The sequence below is a fragment of the Dysidea avara genome, chromosome 5 (assembly GCF_963678975.1).
Source record: "Dysidea avara chromosome 5, odDysAvar1.4, whole genome shotgun sequence".
In the NCBI taxonomy this organism is placed as follows: Eukaryota; Metazoa; Porifera; class Demospongiae; order Dictyoceratida; family Dysideidae; genus Dysidea; species Dysidea avara.
Genome location: NC_089276.1, coordinates 26,514,791 through 26,538,452, shown reverse-complemented (window position 1 = coordinate 26,538,452; position 23,662 = coordinate 26,514,791). Strand labels below are relative to the sequence as shown.

Sequence of the window (23,662 nt, the reverse complement as noted above, 5' to 3'; positions counted from 1 at the left end):
AGTTCAGTTATGTTAGCGTCACTTTGAACCTCCACTCAAAGTACAACATGTCATGATATTCACCCCAGTCATGACATACTATATATTGCAGGAATGTTTAGTAGGAGGAAACTTTTGGCAAATTGGTATAGGATAACAAGAAAAAGTTTGGTGGATTTAATTGTATTGCATGAACAATGTGGCAGATTTTAGTTTGATGAAACACCTCTCACTCTCCAAACTTTCCTCCTATACAGGATACATATATCACTGGGTAGTGCTAAAATCTGGAATGGACGGAACCAATTGGGATGCGCACCAAGGAGAAAAATTGTTTTAGCGGATTGTGCAAGGTTTCCAGCATGTACTAGAATAGGCATGATGGAAATCACTCGCTTGAATTTCTATTTGATACCCGCCACGTGGCATATCGTGTTCTTACCAATTCATAAAATTCTGATGTAGAATTACTTCCTTATCATTCTAAAGGATAAACTACTGTAGTATTTTCATGTTACAATTGTGTCCAAGCCTTTAGTAACAGTGAGGTTGGTTTTCTGAAGTCTGCCAGCATTAGCAATGATTTACAAGAGTTAACCGCAGTGTACGTTAGTGACTGTAAATTATATGTTTAAAATGCTTACATAATAATAGTTTAGCAGGTTAAATGATTTTTGTCAGCATAGGTAACTGTGAAACACATTTGGACATTAAATAGAAACTTTGAGCGAGCCATTTCTAGCATGCCTATAAGTAGAAGAAGTGAGTGATCGAATGTCGACCGGTACCTTATGACGACTATTTAAAGTCGAATACTGAAATTATGAGGAGCTGCCTGAATATTCACTACGGTAAGGATAGTTGGTGACAGCTCTAGAAAGAATCCCAAGAAGTGAAACAGGCCCCAAGGAATACACGAGAACTCTATCATATCCAAATAAGGAAAATGGTGATTGAGACGCTACAATATTACAGAACAAACCTGAAATCACGCTCTGGATGCACAAACAGTGAAATGGTAGCCAGAAATGGCACTGTCATCCGTTTGAGCCATGTTACAACACTAGACAAGGTCTTCTTCGTGTTTCATCAAAGTCTATGTTGTCATGTGAAAATAAGCCAATGATAATGAGATTTGAATGTGATTCCTCATATTTGATTGGTCACAAATCCACAAAAAAATTTTATGTCACTACAGAGATATACAATCAACTATATCAGTGAGCACCTGATCATGTTCACTGGGGAACCCAAGCTGTCCTACCATTGTGGTCTATGGTCAAGGTGATGGTGCTGTAGGGTATAGTGCTAATAGCCGGAATGGAATGGGGCATGCACCAAGTTAAAAATCATTTTGCACCATTTCCAGCTGTCACACAGTAGCGTAAGTGATCGATTGTCAACCACTATTCAACGAAGCCAATATCATTCAACCCACAGCAAAGCTTATTAGTTTAACATCACTGCAAGTGTAAGTAGAATCTGTGCCTATACTTAACTAACCTTTAATGCGTGGCAAAAAGTAGTCAAGATGGTTTTCGTTTCATTCCCTCTGTATCGAAAGTACACCACGCGTATTTTAACTTGACCATAATAGATTATTCAATATCTTTAAGTCGACCACCTTCAGTTTTTCCCTTTGCCATAGTGACTGCATTTACGGAGCAGATTAGTAATGGATACTATCGGACTCCACAATTATCAAGATCAATATCCATATATGGTATTGCCATTAGGGCCAGAGGGAGAAAAAAGTATATGGTATTGCCTGTAACAACCGCGTGGTAACGAAGTATTCTATTGTACACAACATTCACCATGGCATAACTGGGTGGACTGGAATAAGTCTTCTTGTTCACGGAAACAACAAAATCAACAACTGCATGTTAGTTTTATGCACATAGCCAGGCTATACTAAATTGCAGGGTGATGTTCAATTACAGGATTATAGGTGTCTGCACCAAAAAAAATAAACCAGAAGAAATTATGTCCTCCAACATAGGCACTTGTATAATCTTTAACCAACAAGCACATTGTGCTTTCAAAGTATCTGGCTACACAAGACTAACTGAGTATTAAAACTGGGATCCTGCTGCTAAATGTAAACCTCAACCCATAACACTTCAGAACACTAAAGGTCACACATCAATGGGAAGTTGTATACGAGGTTGTATAGGTAGACATTGTAGGTAGATATGTGAGCACATGAGCACAATGAAACTTTGATATTACCTTGACCTGTGACTTAGAGTCAACACTTCCGTTTACTTGTGTTTGACTGTGGTCACAGATCGTACACCACCCTCCCTTCCCCACCACCACCCCCTCGGCTTGCACGTTAAAATAGCCAAAGGACACTGCTTGAAGCTAAATTGAAATCAAATGTTCTGTACCTCTTATTTATTAGCTCATAGATGTAGCTCATCTATGATTAGCTCTCACGCACATTATTTCCCGCCTGCTGCTTCCTCGGCTGTTTACGCGGGCTTGTCAGCTTGTGTCCCATCCTTCACTTCAGCTGTAGATAACAAGGTAGATAACTGGGGAGGAGTGCAGCGTCTTCATTTAATGCTACGCGAGCATCGCCATCGTCCCTAGACTGTACACGACGTCAGAGAGTACCTCAGAATCCATCCAAAGGACGCCCACCATGATGCACGTGCGCTCGCGTGCGCTACAGCCGCTTGCCTCGGTTTCTGCATGGTGGGGGTGGGGTGTCTATTATCTATGGTTTCTGCAAAACTTTCTGATTTTACAACCTCTAGATTTGTAGCGATCTGCGTGAAGTTTATGGACACGACGGACTGGGCATTAGGTATGAAGTGCATGTCACTAACTAAATCTGTTTGAAAGTACGTATACCTATGTGTTAGTGTTTAGGCCACTCCAAATAAATTCCGTCCACCGCCCGCATCTGGTTACTGTTAGCTCTGAATATTCCATTATTTCGTATTCTTCCATTATTTTCCGGTTATTATTGCATACTAACAGGCTCAATAAAAGCCAGTGTCAGCAGTGCTATCACCTCGGCGCAATGCTATTTTTGCAACTTAAAAAAGGAGCTTAAGCATGCTTTTATGCAGCTGTTTATGGTTGTGCCAGGCAAATAATGGCTTGAAAAGCTGCCAACCTTATAATGAAATAATGGAAATGGACTGCCCTCCCACATGCAAATATGCCTGAGTCCAGGACGGGAAACAGAATTTATTTGGAGTGGCCTCACGTATAGCCAGACCCTTTTCTTTCCCGGGAAAGAAAAGGCAGCCTTTTTTCCCCCTGTCCTTACACCAAAGAAAGAAAAGGGTCTGGCTATATATATATATATATATATATATTTTAAATCTACTCTACGCTAAGATGTTCTATGAAAAAAAAAAAAGGTTTAGCCTATCCCTACACCTACAGAGCTACTGAAATAGAACCTACAGAACACAGAATAGAAAAGAAAAAAGGAAATGGGGCTTAAATGGCCCCAAGACGCCCCTCCCCCAGTGCTAGGTCAACTGATGCTGGAACATGACCCTTAAAGGGATGACCAGAGGAGGAGCGAGAACCCCTTATGCACATGATGGCAGAGTGCAATAAGGAGAAGCTAAGACGGCAGCGAAGCCAGCTCATCACCCTACAGTAGAGTGATACTTACATGATATATAGGAGGAAGGCCAGGCGCTTGTAAGCCACAGTGGTGGAGGCATCCATGCCTCCAGAAGTTAAAAAAACAAGAGGACTAAAATTACCGTGTTCCACTTCTCGCACTCTCTCTTCATACTGACGACGCTTCGAAGTTTCATGCTGGCGATAGGGATTACAACAGTTTGAAGGGGCATATAAGGGTTAAATACTCTAACATCAAAAAAAAGTAGGTTCAAACCGAGAACCCCCAGAAGCCAGAAGCCTTGATGTCCAAGCGAGCACCAAGATCTTGGTTAGCTGTACATAGGGAGAGAGATTCACCACCCAAGGGTTGAAGGGGGGGTTCAGTAGATACATCATGACATACCTCTGACATTAACTCTGCAGTCAAATCTCGGATGTTGTTGTGGCGGATGGTGGGGAAGGCTCTGTTCAGACAGCTGACGCATAGATTGTAGAGGGCACTTCACGCGAGACTAGTATGTTAGTGTCTCACCTCTCTTTTCCATTTTCAAGACATTTTCAATTTTCTTCTGTCACTAGATCGCATTCACTGACCCTATCAATTCCATCCTCGACTATTAATCCGTATCGATACTCTTTCTTTGTTAACACTCATTTTCTTTGGAACACTATTCCCATTCACATTTTATAGTGGTCAAATCGGGCTGCGTTTAGGTCTGCTCTTCGTCGCTTTCTCTTATTGTAACATTTAATTATATTTTTGACTGTTCTGTTTTGTATTTTGTAACTGTGTGGTTACTTGTCCTGTGTGTATATATGTATGTTGTCTTTATGTGTGTGGGGAGCATGTTTGCAGGCTATAGCCTTCTGTGTACCCATGTCTTTTGACAAAAATTGATAATCTAATCTCTACTGACATCAACCCTATAACTAGCTACACTGCTCTAAACAATGTGTTGAGAACAAAAAATGCCATGTGCATTGGTCAGAGTGGCATTTTAATGATGAAATTGAACATGACAAAATTCGAAGTAACTCTAATGGGCGTGCCCAGGATTATTCAAAGGGGAAGGTAGACGCAAGGGCGTGGGAGTACAGCCCCCCAGATGCTGATGAAGATTTAATTTTGCAGATTGTCAAATGTTAGTAGTCTGAGTGCTACATAAAATATTAAGCATTTGGTCAACTTTTAGCTACTGAACTGACCTATATAACATGCCTGATGATCTCACAATCACGCATGTAATATCTCATATCATAAGAAACAAGTTGATGTTGTGCTACCTCTAAAAACCAGGCACCATGCAGTTATCTAATTCATCTGGAATTAACCATAGATAGTATATGCTACTATGAATTAACCAACTATGTATTACTATTTTGCAATAGGGTAGTTTTGGTTGTACAATAATATTATTAGCTAATTCTTGTATTTTGTAATTCATGAAATTTTCATAATTCGTTCAATTATGTTGCTATGCACTGCTAAGGAAGTGCTTGTTAAACAAACCACTTTAACGAACATATTACGCACAGAAATATCTTCTAAACTGTTTTATAGTTTGACTATCGTGTTTTTTCCCACAAATTCTTTTGACAAAGCCTCATAGCTGCTCTTCATTTTCGTTCGCGTATGTAAGGGATACGCCCCCTTTCAACTCAAAGCAATATGCTATTCCTGGTAGTGTACAATGCCTGCATTATTGTTTTCCAGTTGTTAAACGCCTGAAAACCTCAAAGGGAAGGTAGTTTACAAAGCCTGAGAAAAGTCGCCACACCTGTATTTCAGTCCGCCGGAAAGAAACCACCTCAGAGCAAAGTTCACCTGTGTAGAAGTTTAATACAGATTTCATTTCGCTTTAACTTCTTACATAAAACCTGCTTTTACCATTATTTAATGATTTTGCTCACGTGGGTGTGTACGGATAAACATAGATAGGTGGACAGGTAGATATGTAGATAGGTAGATAGGTACACACACACACACTTTTACGAAAACAATTTCAGTAAACCAGGCGCGTGCCCACAGCCGGCCTTTGCCTGGTTTAAAAAAGCTAATTATAGTTTTGTAGCCTTCATCAGTATCATGCAGTTTCATACATGTATATTCATACATAATAGAGTACTTAAAAGGGATAGGAAATGCAATAGGAAATGCAATCTATTTCCGGTTATATTTTCGTTATGCGTGACGTAAGTCCAATATTGCATAATTGTCCATAGTTTCCTAGTTGTAGAATGATGAATAGTAGTATAGGAATGAGCGAGAATAACGCATTACTCCCAACACTGTTAATTGATATAGTTGCAAACTTATTGTCGCACATCACTATACCCATGCAATGGGATAACAATTGTATCCTTTGGAACAAGTCACTCCCACACTACTGTGTCCAACTGGTTGGTCTGTACGAATCTGTGAATGGAACCATTAGTCTGTATGGTTGAGCTATCACAACCCATAGATGTGACTTCTAGGAGGAAGCAGTTAGTACATGAATGCTCCACAGAATTCTTAGCATGGACTAAAAGTCATTCTCAAGAAGCTTGCCTTTTTCGAAGATGCTGGTCGATATGCAGAAGTGCTGTTTTTCAGCCAAACAGTCTAAAATAGGTAAGCCAGGATGGAGGGAGAGTGTATGGCGAAAGTTCCATGAGGTTAGAAGCTTTGTTGACTTGGAGACAGTGTGGAAAACGCTTACCCAGCTATTATATTACAAGGGATCAAATTTTCAAGCAAATGGTTTTAAGCAATTTAATTGAGAAGATCATTAAGCATGAATATCCTATCATAGAGTCTACCAGTTGTGAGGATAAAGCTATAGGTACTCAGTGGCGTAGCTACCATTGAGGCAACCGAGGCAGCTGCCTCGGTAAAAAATACTCAACAATTCAGGCTGAGCAGGCTTGAGTTTTGACCCCCCGATTTTTCTACTCAAATGTTACCATAGAGAGTATTTAATACTGCCAGTACTGACCACACAGATAAAATCTATGGCTGTAGTACTAAGCAGGGCTGGGGCCCACAATGACATGGTCTGGCATTACCTGGACTACTCAGCTACTTGAATTTGTATGAAAAAGATCGAGATACTCTAATAGAGCAGTCATCATAATAGAGCATTCAGTATAGACTATAGCCACTGTTCTCATTACACTGCATGCTTGGTTTAAATCATTTACGTTTACTTTTCAAAAGTTCCAGTGAGTCAACTGCATGGCATTGCATTGAGCTAATTGATCATGCATATCATGCATTAGCAGTTACAATCAAAAAATAGTCATTTCAAAGCATATATTTTCAATTTTTCCTTGAAAAAGCATGCTCCCAGAGTCTCTAGTTTGACATGCTTAGCACGTGCAGTTGAGCATCATATGAAAGAGGTAATCTCTGACTTACATATCACACCAGATCAATAAAAGTTATAGTGTGCATGACTATAACCTCTGTTGCAGTCCATGGATGGCTTGACCACTCAAAATATCTCAAGAGTTAGTCAATTTTTTTGCATTGAGTACAATTAAACTAGCATGGTATACATATGTAACATTAACTAAGCTGGAGTATTGCTTATGACATGTAGAAAATGCTCAGAGTATTCTAAAACAGTTTCTTCCATCCATCCCAGTAAATGCTGTACCACCCATGCTTGAAAGTGTTTGTGATCAGTTGAGTCAGACTCTCTCAGTTAGGTCAATGTATAAACTTTGCAATTGCCTCAGTAAAAATTTTTTCCTGGCTACGCCACTGGTACTGTCTTGTCTGAAGATGAGGAGAAGGTGATCAGATACATAGCTAGCTACATTCTTGTATCATTGAGAAAAAAAAGTTAGAGAGGTCATCCCATTCACACAAGGAGGAATTTATTTTATGCTTATAGAGTATGTGTGAAGATGAAGATGAGACCAACGCAGACAATTTTTTTAATGTACACAAAATCCTGGATAGAAAGAGTTAATCGAGGTGGTCTTTTTTTCCAGTCAGTAATGGAATATATCTTCTTTTTAAACAGCTGGAGATTGAAATGCAGAACATTTACAATCTAGCAAATTTAAAGACAGAATCCATCTCATTACGCAAAGAAGCTATTAAGAAACTCTTAGAATCAGAAGATGTACACTTTTATTGGTACCTGCTGTCAGAAGAACTTGAAGATATTCAAGAGGATTCAAGATTGGAGCTACTACAAGTGATAGTTGACTTGTGGATAACAATTAGATGCTATTCGTTTGCTAAATCAGTAATGGAACTGCATAAACAACTAACACTAACCCTATTCACTTAACACATCTAAAGCTAAGTACCTACATAAAAGAATCACTTAAGATTAATATAATATGTACAGTGTATTATCATTATTATGGTATACATTCAGTACATGATATAATACATGTGCAGCAGCTGCTACATGTATAACTACAGAACAGATCAACTAAGTAGACTTTTTGATTGTCTTGTATCGTGGTCTCTTTTGAAGTGGAAGCTCCATTTAACTTGCAACATGCAATTCACCAGGTTGCTTCTTAGAGTTGGTTCCCCTACAATTGCCACGAACTGGAGCCATAGCTATAAAGCTGGCAACCCGTATAGCTTATGTATTGCACTTAAACTGTTGGACATTTTGGGTTGTCATTTATTGCTGTTACATATTAGCTGTAATACGGGGCATTTGGGCTTTGCCTGTTATGTATGCCCTCTGCCCTTGGGCATACATATCAGGCAAAGCCCTCATGCCCGTGTTACAATGAGGGTTAGACGCAGTTTAACCCAGGTTAACTGGCCGATCGTAGCCCGGTTCTTTAAAGTGTCACGGAGATAGAGGACGGAAATGGCGGCAGGCTATCCGGCATCACGTGCACGGAACAATAAGCATACACGAGCAGAAGTGCGAACTAGTTTTCTTTCAGTGAGACAGTACAGTAGAAGAGTGATAGCAACAAGAGGAAGACACTTGTGTGGGATAGTCAGTCGGCTACAGCGGATGACGAGGAACGGAGTAGAGATTGAGGATGGCAAAAAATTGTCAGCAAAGACGCTGCTCAAGAAAATAGGAGTCAGGCCGAGAGTAGCTTAGTGAAGGCCTCACAAGACCGGAGTCGGACAACCGAGACTGACTCGCTTTGCCACCAACCGTCACGAGGTAAGTAGAAGCCCCCGCCTCAAAGGGTTCTCCCTGTAGCCATATGGCTGAGGGATGACAACACAGTTGTGTTCACGTGGCGAAAGAGCGAGGGATAAAGGCGGGGGCTGTGAAAGGGTCGAACGACGCAGGATGGTATCGAAACCACAATTAGACTAGAAATAATGGGACCCCGAAATAATAGGGGTGCTGGGCCCGTAAGCATTAATCGAAAATCGTTGAGGATGTGTTGAGCTAACGTGCCAGCAGTCAACGAACGCCAGCTCAACCGCGAAGATAGTCGATTACGCAGTGTTACTTACTGAGCTAACGTACCAGCAGTCAAGGAAGACCAGCTCAACCGCGAAGATGGTCGATTATGTGCTGAGCTAACGTGCCAGCAGTCGAAAGCAAGGCCAGCTCAACTGCGAAGATGGTCGATTACGTGCTGAGCTAACGTGCCAGCAGTCAAAGCAAGGCCAGCTCAACCATGAAGATGGTCGATTACGTGCTGAGCTAACGTGCCAGCAGTCGAAAGCAAGGCCAGCTCAACTGCGAAGATGGTCGATTACGTGCTGAGCTAACGTGCCAGCAGTCGAAAGCAAGGCCAGCTCAACTGCAAAGATGGTCGATTACGTGCTGAGCTAACGTGCCAGCAGTCGAAAGCAAGGCCAGCTCAACTGCAAAGATGGTCGATTACGTGCTGAGCTAACGTGCCAGCAGTCAAGGAAGGCCAGCTCAATCGCGAAGATTATCCATTACGTGCTGAATTAATGTACTAGCAGTCGAGGAAGGCAAGTTCAACTGCGAAGATGGCCAGTTCATTACGTGCTGAGCTAACGGGCCAGCAGTCAAGGAAAACCAGCTCAACCGCGAGGATGGTCAATTACGTACTGAAATGTGCTAGCAGTCGAGGAAGGCAAGTTCAACCACGAAGATGGTCGATTATGTGCTGAGCTCATGTGCCACCAGTCAAGGAAGGGCAGCCGAACCGCAAAGATTGTTTATTATATGCTGAGCTGACATACCAGCAGTCAAGGAAGACCAGTAAACCGTGATTGTCGTCGATTACATTTATTTAGAATTTGATTATTATAAAGGCTGCACACTTTAAGGATGCTGAAGGTCCACCAGTATCCTGCATGTAGCTACCGGTGGCCAAGTTAATCACATCAATGCATCGATGTGTCAAAAAAAAAAAAAAAAAACTAACGAAACTATCCCTACCACACTTCCCGTTTCTTACCACTTTGGGTGGACGGCCTGACGACAAGTATTCGGTATATTTCATGCGAGAAAAAGTCGCCTTCCATTCGTCATCTGGCTTATTTACTGGTGACGTGACATCGCTCACCAACTAAAGCAGGGACCCATCATGCTAAAAGGGGTCACACACTGATTTGTAATGAATGTCACGAAAGTTACAAGGCATCGCACAATGCAGCCATGTGTTTCTATTGTGTATAGTGTCGCACCCTAGCATCAACTGCCCGGAAGTCTCCAATTAGTAGACCTGGTAAAGGGATTGGAAGTTCCAATAGTCCAAAAGCATACTAACATGAGTAAATTCAGAATTTACATTCACGTGTGTGACAGCAAGCTATATAGTAATCACCTACAGTGCATCAAAATGTGTGAATCACTTAGAGCAGATGAGCTCCCAGGACGATATGGTAATGCCACATTCCCCCCTGAGTAGTTGTTTCGTGATCCCAATTTTGGCCATCCGGTAGACTGAAAGTGGATACAGTAACTGTTCACTGTGTCAGTAACACTCAAAAGCTGCACAGTGCCTGGTGGGCATGTAACTTAAACCTGCCCTCGTTGCTAGGGTCAGCACTCATCTGGACAGAAATTGGTTGATGTATGTTGCACTTATAGGACAACTTACCTACCACGTAGGTCAGTTATTGGGGGCAAGCCCCACACTAGCGAGAGAGCCATAAGTCATCGTCAATTACACGGCAATTTACGATCAAATACGAAAACTTCCAGTCATCGTTCATTACACGGCAACTTCATGATTAAATATAAAAATAAAATAAAAAACCGTGCAAGTTCTTTAGTGTTACGAAGTAGTGTCAGTCATCGTCAATGTCACAGATGTAATTAACGGTGTAGATTACTGGACTTTCTTATTGGTTCTGGTCATTGTGGAGGTCACGGCAAAGTTAAACAGCGTAGGTTACTGAGCTTATTACACGGAAGTTAAACGGCATGGATTACTGAACTTCCGGTTTTGCTGTCAGTCATTGACTCATCATCAATGTCATGGCGATTCTTCAAGACTTGTATTACAATGGATAGAGATTACTTCCTTCGATTGAATACCAACTAAGAGGCTGCCCACACGTTTTTGGATCTTCGATAGCAGCGGAAGTGCAAACACGCAACTACTATAGATAATGCGCACTGTCACGGTGATGATCCAGACTATTTACAACTGGATGATGACATTGATAGCACCTAGTGACAACAGTGATGAAGAGCCACCATTTGAACTGAATGCATAGTCCCCGACACTTCCAACCATAAAATGTGGTGGTATATAAACAAAATTCAAATAGTTACATGGTAATATTGAGGTAGTTATTCGTTACCGAAGGAACATGTTCCAATATATGTAATGACTGCCACTGCCTCACTACCTACATAACAGAAACAATGCCATAGTCACCAGATCATATACAGCGCAATTACAACTACACAGGCTCGCCCCATGATGCTGATAGCATCTGTCTAGTCAAGCAGGTGGTGTAAATGGAGGTAGGCTCAACGCGTAACATCACATCATCACTACGATTTCAGCACAGTTATTACATCGATAAACACCCCTCCCCTTTAGCCATCATGTGCTAGGTCAAGCCCACTCACTATTTACTGGCGCATGCAATCCCAGCTCTTGACAGGGCAATCAAGGGTTAGTTTGGGGTCGTTGACATGAGCTGAAAGTTATTCGGGACGGTATAAATGGAGTACTAGAGAGAGGTAGCAATCTAGGTGAGAGGTGCGAAACAAGTTAAGGCCATACGTGTATAGAAAATGCAATACTGATCTTTGAAAGAGGGAAGTCATTAAGTACACGACTGAGTTATCAGTGTTCTTTCCAATTTTAGTATAATGATGGTGGATAACTAGGCTAGATAAAGCGATGTATTGAGCCATATAGCACATACAAGTTAATGAAATGTACCACAAAAGAATGTGCAAGGAGCAAAAGTGTTGGGAAGTACCAATACAGGTTACACTGAATTACGAGACACAACAAAGTGTATATACATACAATGGTCAGGTTAGACCCCAGTATGTCATGGGCAGAAGCACCCAGGACTGTTTACTGAGAATCTACAGCGACGAACCTAATGAGTTTGACCAAGATAAGATTACCTTGGTGCCAGTGGGAGTACCATCGAATTTCTTCGTTTTGACATTTAGAGCACTGGGCATATTTCTTCACTTTGACATTCAGAGCATTGGGCAGTTGTGGTAACATGATCATTGGACACCACCATGCATGGACTCTACAAGGGACTCTGACATTGGTACAGGTGTATGGTGACAATACAATTAGTACAGTACTTGTATCAAACAGTACAGTCGTACCGTTTAGGTAGGGATCGTGGTGAATGTTTCGTGTGCCGTCCAAAATTCTGCCGTTAAAAATCATCCTACAGACATTTTACACAGCAAAAATAAGCATTGAGATAAAAGTGACAGGAATGGATTACAGTATGTTAAATGATGGCACTTCATTTATACAATACTTTACCAGTACGGTACATGTGTCGCAAAAAGCCTTTTACTCAGAAGGCTGTTTCCAAATATTAACGGGTATGTTAGGGTTAATTTTGGTAAATGGTATATGGATGTTGTTAATTACACGATATGACAAAAAGGGGGTGTATATAGACAGCAGAGTTGATTGTTTAGTTTCGGAAGCTCCTACGTTGTTGAAAAGTTGCTAATAGTATGCTAAGCACAGTGGGACAATATGGTGGTGCATACATATGGTTAAGCGAGGGAAATATGCTGAGTGTTTGACAGGACCCGAATCCAGAGCGCATATGATTGAGGGGTCAAAGCAAAGGGTAAGCAAACAAACAAACTAAAACAAATTAAAGAAACCCCCGTTGCTTGGGTGAGGCCTGGATTGCATAGCAACCCAGCCTCTGGGTACAGTGGGCACTGACGCCCACGTGTCTCACCCAAGCCTACTGAGGTCACGTGAGCCGTTGGGGAGGCCGTGGGCATGCAGTAACGAGCAATCCCTTACCCAGCATGGGGGGCAAACCTAGGTAGGTAATGGGTGTCGTCGTAATGCGTAATCGTAGCCAGTTAAATGAGGGTTAGACGCAGTTTAACCCAGGTTAACTGGCCGATCGTAGCCCGGTTCTTTAAAGTGTCACGGAGATAGAGGACGGAAATGGCGGCAGGCTATCCGGCATCACGTGCACGGAACAATAAGCATACACGAGCAGAAGTGCGAACTAGTTTTCTCCCACCTCTCCTCTCCCAGGGGTATGTCTGAATTCCAGTGTATTGTGCTTAGGCAATACACTGTGACTGGTGTTGGGTACAGTGGGCACTGACGCCCACGTGTCTCACCCAAGCCTACTGAGGTCACGTGAGCCGTTGGGGAGGCCGTGGGCATGCAGTAACGAGCAATCCCTTACCCAGCATGGGGGGCAAACCTAGGTAGGTAATGGGTGTCGTCGTAATGCGTAATCGTAGCCAGTTAAACTATTATGAATGTGGAGCACTTTTATTTCAGTACAGTCTAAGTACATTATGTGTCCTGTTCTACTGTAGTTGCTGCTGTTTTGAAGAAATTTCGTGAACAATATGTTGATGGTTTGGTATCAAGAAAGAAAGACTTGATGAGAAATTTGAATGAGGTACTACTGTACGTTAGTATGAATGTTTACAAGATTATTAATTGATAGTGTATTTAAAAAAATTAAATTAGTGAAACAAGTAGCTACAGTGTATTGTACAACATCGTCTTGTGAGAGTACGAGCGATTAAAAAAATTTGCTAATTAGAGGGTGTAGCACCCGTTTTGTTGGTAAGTATTAATTCCAAACGAGCGAAACTGGTGCTACACCTTTTTATTAGCAAGTGTTTTAATCGCTTGCACTCTTGTGAGACGACATTGTGTTTGAGTGGTATGTACTGTATGAGGGAAATCCCTTCTTTTCATTGTAACAATGTAGGGAAAATCTCTAAATTGGTACCATCTTTTTAATTCTAAAGCAGGGATTTTCCCACATTGCTGCAATGCCAAGTAGAAATTTTCCCTCATATGTACTATCATCTCTTCTTTCACTACTTTTATTGCTACTGTACTAGTTTGTTAACTTATGGTGACTGCTGTATTAGAGTATCTCAATCTTACTACTCAGCTCACAGTTGGGGGCATAGTACAATACCTTGTTTTTTTACAAAACTGAACCCGTTGAGAGGTATAACCTCAGCAGAGGTGTTGTGGCAGATTCTGATCATTTAAAGGGGTGTGGTGCAATTGCTATTATACATGTAAGCCCAGGTTAGCTGCTACAATACTACCAGGTATACTACAGTCCATTAAGCACCTCAAATAGTTTGTGGCATCTAATACTCTCCTTCAAGAAAAGTGTCAATATGGAAATCAATGCCTTAGTGTGGTTTCCTGAAGAAGTTGACCATTTACTTTAAGATGAATATCAAAGTGCAGAAAGTAGACATTTGTCAGAGCCACAAAAGGCACATCCCACTGTTGAGTTTGTTATTGTGGCATAAAATGGTGGCGTATGCTGCTTTGTTCCAGCCTTGCAACTGTGGGCAGATGAAAATTTGAGTTTATGCAATTTTTTATTAAAACTTTTATATATGACCACCTGTGTTTTCTTGTATTTAGTGTTGTATTTGATGTTACATGGTGTAGATGGACTAATAATATTATATGAAGGTGATTTTTGTTGCATAAGATGTTTCTAGGATGATTTTTAAAGGGGGGATTTTAGGCAGCGCTAGTCATTTTATGGGGGGATCCTTACTTAAACAGTACTACTGTATAATGTTTGATACCAGTTGATCTTCAGGGATTGAGATACTGTTGTATATCATATTGCTGTGTTGTTTACATATACTGTATGTGACTACCTCATGTTTAGTTAAATGATTTTTATGCTGAGTTAAAGTGAGAGTTTCACACATGGGGTGAGTTGTTCTATATCATCATTGTCATCATTTACCATATATGGTGCAGTGCCATTTCTGTCAAGATTACTACCATCTGATTTGTGTAAGATCCACAAGTGTGGTGAGAAGATCAGAGTGGACTGTACTTTAATGGACTTCAATCAAATGTCCTGGCAACGTGGAGACCTGTCATTTGTTTTCAATGGAGAGGACCAAAATAATGGTAAGGCTCTTTCTGTATATACTTTGTGTGTTTGACTATGAAGAGCCACAGTTGCTAGTGGTGAGTAACTAATGTAATAACCTGTATAGCTGTGCTATATACAGGTGTAGTACAAGTAGAAGGAAACTTAAGAATTGTAAGAAATCAAAGAAAAAGAAACGTAGTGAAACAAGGGAATATCTAAAAGGTGGTGAAACAAAGAAGGTTGCCTATAACGTATATCTACAGGTATAGACAACCTTCCTTGTTTAACCACTTTTTAGCTATTCCCTTGTTTCACTACTTTTTTCCTAATCCAACTTAAAATTTCTAATTTTCCTTCTACTTGTTTGTTTACTTTTTAATAACATAATCATGTCAAATGAACTAGTGCATACCACATTAAAAGAAAGAATGGTGCCAGGAACACCATAAAAGTAATTTTGCATCAGAACATGTGCCCCAACAATCAATTACATAATGGAAAGGGAGGTGGCTGTTGCAGTTTGTTTTCAGCTATGCTTTGTCCGTTACACAGTGTTACAAATGAAGAACAGTACAAGAAGCATCTCTACAATCGATCCAGTTGCTACAGACAATATGGGCAATATAAGCCAACATAGCCACAGGGAAGCCACATTGCGCTATCACAAATCAAAACCTTGCATTGCCAGTAAAAAGAACTGGAACACAAAGGAGGACAAAAGCAAGTCCTTAATGTGTGTATTGTACGTATGTACTGTGGTTTCGTGAAAAGGTACATCTTAGGACGAAGTGACATCGAACAGTGAAGAAATCAAGCCCATAGCCTTATCCATTGTCGAGTTATGCTGGTCTGGAGGCATCAATTAGTTACTCAGCGTAAAATTCTGTTTAGGCCACATAAAGTTTCCTCCTGTACTCAAAATAGCAGTGTGGGAGGGAACATTTTAATTTTATATTTTACAAACTAGTTAACTAGCTAAAATAACTCAAAATGCAATTTTCTTAGACTGCTCTAGCAAGGTACCAACAGGAGGGTACCAACTATAAAAGGTGTTAATTGGCCTCCCTTAGCCACCAGTGGTGCAAAAGATCCTTGATGAGGTAAGAAAAATGGCGATGCAGGTGGGGATGAGAAACTAAGCTACGTCTTCAGACAACCTCCAAACTCTTCCAAAAAGCTTCTATGGAAGTTAAAATTTTTTCTATTTAGGCCTCATAAACTTAAGTATTTGCTGTGCCTAACCAATGCTGCCAAGCTGTCATGAAGGGAAACCGAGGCTGGTTTTGGGGTGACATTTTTGGCTGGAAAAGCCCAGTTCTTCATGATCCCTAATCTACCGTACTGTATGATAGTCCCAACACTAGTGTAATAAAATATGAGGTATCTATGGAAACAGCTGTCACCATGGCTATACTGTGGATGCCACTACTAATGGTAATGAGTCGTAATGTCACCTGGCCAATTACAGCCTGTGCTTATAAGATAAGCGGCTGGCATGTATTGGTCTGGTGGCAGCATGACACTAGTACTTTTTGTGGTTCTGACGTGTATCTGCCTTCTTTATTTTGTCTTTCCTTTTATCTTCAATGGCGTAAGTACGTAGTTGTCTTATTCATACAAGGAAACTGTACGTTGATTTTCCAGGACTAAATTTTTGTTGGAGGTGTTTACCAGTTGGTAATTTAAAACTGATTTTATGATTTCAGTTAGTCCATTTACAACACAGCTTTCCTACCTGTTTGATGTTTTGGTCTCATATGTCCAAGAGAACACTTGTATGTTGTGTTTAATGTGGTTCAAAGTGAGTGTGTGATAATTTGTGTATTGTTATATACAGCTAAAAATTTCATTATGACAATTATGGATAACAAGAAGAGAGAATTTCAGAAGATAAAATTGTTCGGAGCAGTAAGTTTTTATGATCTACAGTATGTGTTTTTTTTTGTAGTTTAATCTGTGCTATTGTGATGCATATAATAATGTCCATTGGAATTGTCGTACTGTGTGATATTCCAATGATGTTATGTATATCCTTCATGACAGGAATCTCCCCAAAGAAAATCATGGCACCCGTACTGGTGCTGTGAAAAATTGTCATAAAATATTTTACACAAAGAATAATGCCTTCTATTCTAGCTATACCTAGTTGGTGTCAATGGCTTTAGATTAGGATGACTGTTTTATTAGAGTTCTTGATCTCTTGAGTGATCCTATGGTGGACATATCACATGTAATTAATCATTGCCCAAGGCTATTGACACCAATTGTTGGTGTCAGTAAGCACATTGATACACCACAAGCATGTTCATGGGAAAGTAGCTAATGAATAAACTACAGCTACAGTACATGTACTGATGAAAAAAATTAGCTAACCATCAAGATAGTAAAGTTAGCTAACCATCAAGATAGTAAAGTTAGCTAACCATCAAGATAGTAAAGTCATTCCTTGGACACAATACTCAGCAATAGCCAATAATTCTCCTTGCATGTTACAAATGGGTGCCTTTGATCTGCGCATATCCCGAACCACATGTGACATAGCCATGAGGTTTGTATCTGATTTGTATAAACACGATGTCCTGGGAGTTTTCAGGCCACGTGCTTACAAACCGCAAACCTTACAACTTCTACACACCACATAGCTATGTGTGAAAAGTCCTATTTGGGAATTGAACAAATTACAAGTACAAAAAATTTTTTGGAATTTTCAACTAGAGTAGAGACCATTACACATCGATAAAAAGTACTGAAACAAGCTGGAGTAGTGCACGATATTAAATTGCAGTAAAACAATAAGAAGTGTTATATTCCTACTGTGCATTTCCATTATGATATCTTGAGCACAGTAGTGACATAACATTTCTTATTGTTTTACTGTGATTTAATATCGTGCACTACTCCAGCTTGTTTCAGTACTTTTTATTGATGTGCTACGGTCCCTACTCAAATTGAAAATTCCAAATTTTATTGTATACTTGTTTGTTAACTTTTTCTGTAAATAATTATTATATATGACTGGTGAACCCACGCATACCGCATCTGAAATGGCGCCGCACACCCCAGCTATATCAATTATCATCTGAAAAGTTAAGTATCCATTATGCTTCGTTGTCGGCTATATTCAACCCGTTACACAGCATTTCGAATCAAGAACTGTTTGAAAAGCACCTCTGCAATCTACGCATACCAAAAGAAAGAGATGATATCGCGTGCCCCAGTTATATCAAGTATCACCTGAAAAGTGAAGTATCCATTACACTTCGTTGTCAACTATGTTCAACCAGTTACACAGCAGAACTGTTCGAAAAGCACCTGTACAATCAAAGTAGCCACTATGAAAAATACGGACAATTTCCATTACGGAGGAAAGCCATCACGTGCTACCGCCAAATCGACACTTTTCACTGTCAGCAAAGATGAATGGGACACAAAGGAGGACACTGGTAAGTCCATGAAGAATGCATTGTACATACTGTGGAATGTCAAAAGGCACCTCTCAGGCCAAAGCGACGTCAAACAGTGAAAAAATCAAGCCAGTAGCCTTAGCCGTTATTGAGTTATGCTTGTCTGAGGTCATCAGTCAGTCAGTCAGTCAGTCAGTCAGTCACTATAAAATTCCGTTAAATTTTTTTTGTAAAAAAAAAAATTCCGTTGCAACTAGTTGAAAGTGTTTTAGGTCGATCTGAAAGCTTGTTTGGGCTTAGTTTTACCTAACCCAATACTGTCTCATTGTCATCCGGGAAAATTGAGGCTGGTTTTTGGGTGATGTTATTTTGTAGGCCACGCCTACTCCTTTGTGATCCCTACTATATGTATGATGACAATGTCGACACATACGTGTATGTAGCTTTGTTGTATGGTGCTGTAATGTCTCTTGTTAGTTTATTATTCTAGGGACAAGTATGGTAGGTTAGTATTCAATACTTTAGTTAGCTAGTGTTGTAATACTTTTTCTTGACAAGAGATGTTATGTTTGTTATGTATAGGAAAATGTTGATACTGATTTGGATGAACAGATTGATTTATTAATGAGCAGGTAGGTATTATGTTTACTGTGTTAGCAGTCATGTGTCAGATATAAACACTAAAAGTAGTAACTACACTGTATGTAGTACAAGTTGAAGGAAAATTAGGAATTTAAGTTCGATGAGGGATCATAGAAAAAAAAAGTAGGGAAACAAGGGAGGTCGTCTACACCTGCAGATTTACTAGTGAACATTTAGTCCCTAATTCAGTCTTGGTCTTGGGGTATAGACTGAATTAGGGATTAAATGTTCACTAGTATATCTGCAGGTGTAGACGACCTCCCTTGTTTCCCTACTTTTTTTCTCTGTGATCCCTAATCGAATTCCTTTGACTTATTTGTTTACGTTTTTTGTAACATTATTATGACTGGTGAGCCCACGCATACCGCATCAAAAGAAAGGATGGTGCCAGAATTAATGTTTTCGTCTGAACGCATGCCTCAGTTATCAAATACTGCTTTGAAAGTGCACTGGCCATTATGCTTCACTTTCAGCTACCGTATAAGCAGAAATTTTGGCGTGGAATTAAATTTGGCGATTTGGCGAATGGTTACAAAATCGCCAAATTAAAATTTCGCCATTTGTTTTTGTGTTTCTGTAATTATACAACCAAGTAATAAAGATAATACGAAATGCGGTTAAAATTACATCATAAATAATAATTAAAAATTAATGTTCTCGAAAACTACGAGGTCTAGAGACATGAACTAACCAGGGATAGATTCGCATGTGAACGAAGGCACAAACGTATAATCGTCACACCCGTTTGTGCTGATTACTTGACCATATGTGTAATTCTATATAACGCCCAGTACCACACCCTTGCTAATTTACAGATTGTGCGAAGGAGAAGATTAGCGATGTCCGTGAAACTCTCGAGTCTCCATGCCAGCCGCCAGTGGATCATGTTCATTCACAATAAAATTATATAATTAAAAAATACAAGAAAACATTAAAACATTTGCCACGCTCTTTAGCAGCTGGCATGGCGAACTTCCTTTGTGTTGGTGTCAGGCAATTCAATACGTGCTTAATCTTTTTTGCCTTCACCTGGCTTAGCTACTAGGCTCTGGCTGGCTTGGCTGTCTTCCTTTATCTGGTTCATCTGGCTTGCATACTCCTACAGTATTGTGTAGCTATCTCCTGCAAGTTGTGTATGCATAATTATAGTGTGTCACCCATCACTGTGCCATTGCTACACCACTGATGAACCCTATGTAGCTCTAGTTGATGTTGATATACTGTGCTGTATATTGGCTAATAATTTTTATCTGGTGATGTTGCCTATAATGTATTGCTGCATACAATACTGCAATAATGTATAGTTCTCTCCTGTATGTTTTGTATACATATACTTTGTACATATCACTGTGCCATTACCACACCAATGATGTACTGGCACTTAGCTACTGGTGGCCTTTAGTTACAATGCCACTGTTGTGTTATATCTGTCACTACTGTGACATATTGAGATGATGATTTGGGAATCGTGCCTTCACCACCTAATAGCCTCACCGGGGGGCTGTCATGTTGGTGTATGTACTTGGTTGTATGTGACACGGTCCTAGTAATAATAATAATTATTATTATTGTAATAGGTAAGCAATAGAATTACACACGTTTCAAGACCTGCTGAAAATCGAGGCTGTGTCCACTTTTGCTATTGTCATTTTCTTCTTGGCTGGTGGTTTGTGTGGCAAGTCTAGATTTCTTTTCAATGGCTCCGTCTGTTTGGCCTCTATGGGAGGGCCAGTCTTTACTAGCCGTTTAAGTTTGTACATGTTGCGACTCTTAAATATAAGTAATTGCAATCCAACTTGTGAAATGGAGGATGAAAATTTATTCGATCCATATGCAGTAGCCGTCACTGAGAAAGGAAGCAATGTGATTGGGCATAATATTCCACGAAAGATCTCTGCTGTGTGCTCCCTCTTCCTGGAAAGATGAGTGGCCCTCGAAATTGTCGACTCCGATCTTCAGTTTTTTTCGCCTGATTTTATACCACAGCCGGTAGCCACATACACACTTTTTCACCACGCGTCACTCCAGCTGGAATTCCATGTTGCCGAAAGGCTTGCTGACACGCACATTTATGCATAATACATTTCACCAAATAAAGTTTTCGCCAAATGCAATTTATTGAGGAATCGCCAAATATTCAGCTCGCCAAAATTTCTGCTTATATAGTACGTTCAGCCCATTACACAGTGCTACAGATGAAAAACAGTGCCTCTACAACAATCCAGAAAATACGACGATTCGTAAAACTATCAATTACTAACTTGGCCATTGCGCTTCACTTTCAGCTATGTTCAGCCCGTCACACAGTGTTACAAACGAAGAACAGTGTTAGAATCGTCTCTGCAATCATAGATAATAGATGTCTATGCTGTAATCAATTCAGTCACCACGGAAAATACGGACAGTCCCCGTTTACAAATGTACTGGTAGGGAAGCCATGCATCGCACTACCACGAATCAACACCTTGGGCTGTCAGCAAAAAGAAATGGGACACAAAGGAGGACATAGGTAAGTCTATGATGTGTGCATTGTACGTACTGTGGTATGCCAAAAGGCACGTCCCAAAAGTGCCTTCAGTACGATTCTAAAGGCTTCCAATAAATTATTACAATATTTAAATATTCAATGGAATTTTCTACTGACTAACTGCCTGCCTGATGCCTTCAGTCAAGCGTAACTTGATAACGGCTAAGGCTACGGGCTTGATTTTTTCACTGTTCGACGAAGCGTTTATTGGAAGCCTTTAGGATCGTACTGAAGGCATTTTGGGCTTGATTATACCTAACCAATACTGCCAAGGTGTCACGATGAAGTTGTGAAGCTAGTTTTTGGTGACCTTTTTAGTTAGGAATACCCAATCCTCCATGATCCCTAATATACAGTAGTGTTTTCTTGTGTATTTGATGTTAGATGGACTGATATTATTCTGTAAAGGTGATTTTCATCATGTAAGATATCTTTAGGATGGTTTATAAAGGTGGTATTCTAGGCAGCGCTTGCCACTTTTATGGAGATCCCTACTTAAACAGTACAGTAGTACTGTTTGATTACAAATAAGATTGACTGTAATAAACTATATGCACTGCCGAAAAAATTCTAACAGCGTGTGATATTTTAGCATGTTTTGTTATGTTTTAATACGTCACGAAGGTGAACGACTGTGATAAATGTACGTACAAAATGTGAATCTCAGAAAATAGACCACTTACCAGTATTTCTTCTGGATTGATACACTTGTAGATTTCTCTTAGAAAAGTAGCTGGAAAGAAGACCCGAGTCCGTAGTGTTAGTGGCATGTTACAGCTCGAGCTGCATTTGCTACTCATACTTTTGTATGGGGTTTGCGATAGTCGTTCACCATCAAAAATTTTCGGCCATGTAGCTAATCAATGCAAATTGATTATTTTTTGTTGAATAAATAGACCCACTATATAGTCTATTACTTACTGTAACTGCTTGCATACAGTAGTGTTTTATAGTGTTATTATTTCTTTATTGTATACAGACCTGTAGTGTATGCTAACATGTCAACAAAGCCAATCAAGGTGTCCAGAGCACAGTCAGGATTTCTGTTCTTTAGAAGTGATAAAGTGGTAAGTCAGAAATTATTTACCACAAATACAACGTAAATACAACGTAAATAAAATAGGGATTAAATATTCTTCTGGTTTAGGTGACCTCTCTTCTTTTATTTTAATGATCCCAATCAAACTTATAATCCTTGTATTTGTTTGTGTAACAATTATTCTGGTGAGCCAGTACACACCACATCAGAAGAAAGAATGATGTCATAAAATTAATTTTGTGTCTCAGTACATGTCCCAACTGTCAATTACTGAAAGGTGAAGTGGCTTTGTTTACAGCATGTTCAGCTTATTACGTGGCATTATGAATAAAGAGCAGTACAACAAGCACCTCTGCAATCAATTCAGTCACTACGGAAAATATGGATGATTTCTGTGATAGTAAGCAGAGGGATTCAGGGAAGCCAATATGCTTAACCACAAATCTACGTAAAGAAATGGGATACAAAGAAGGACAAAGGTACTCAAGTCCATGATGTGTGCATTTCTTTACTGTCACATGTTTATTACCATCTTTACTGATTGATTGTGGGTTTCGGTTAATCAACTAATGATTTCTGCTTTGTAACCAATACCGATATTTGCAAAATTAGCTAATATCAGCTATTTCCAATTATTCAACGGATTATTGATGCAACAATAGTGTTGTGTCAACCTGAAGATCCCACCATTTTGGCCAGTGTACCCACAAATATGGTACGTAGAGGCTCAGTTTTCTACTCGTGGGTATCCATAATGTTCAGCAGTAAATGGAGGATGGCTTCTTCACTATATTGAGTGATTTTATAGTGTTGCGGTTAACCATTTTCTTATTGTGGGATCTCTGATATGATTGGATTTGAGGATCATAACGACGTGTAGTTTAGCATTGTGTAACTAAGTAGGAAGAAGATATAAGTAAATTTGTGAAGTGTGTAAGGAAATGGTGGGGAAATGGTGGACAATTGTTGAAGAATGTATTCTCTGA

The 23,662-nt window shown here is 39.9% G+C and overlaps 2 protein-coding genes across 15 annotated transcripts in view; one reads left to right on the top strand and one right to left on the bottom strand.

The window, feature by feature from the left end:
- Positions 1–2,649, bottom strand: part of LOC136256908 (transitional endoplasmic reticulum ATPase-like) — a 196,530-nt gene extending 193,881 nt beyond the window's left edge. For all 14 annotated transcript variants that reach the window (XM_066049974.1, XM_066049981.1, XM_066049980.1 and 11 more), the window contains exon 1: positions 2,426–2,649. The gene's annotated coding sequence lies outside the window, so the exon portion shown is untranslated. The remainder of the gene's footprint in view (positions 1–2,425) is intronic.
- The window catches only part of LOC136256907 (ankyrin repeat domain-containing protein 13C-like), a 230,799-nt gene that overhangs the window by 167,165 nt on the left and 39,972 nt on the right, over positions 1–23,662 (top strand). The window contains exons 10-13 of the mRNA XM_066049971.1: positions 14,944–15,099; positions 16,902–16,972; positions 19,051–19,100; positions 22,617–22,704. Of these exons, the coding sequence (XP_065906043.1) occupies positions 14,944–15,099; positions 16,902–16,972; positions 19,051–19,100; positions 22,617–22,704 (365 nt within the window). The remainder of the gene's footprint in view (positions 1–14,943; positions 15,100–16,901; positions 16,973–19,050; positions 19,101–22,616; positions 22,705–23,662) is intronic.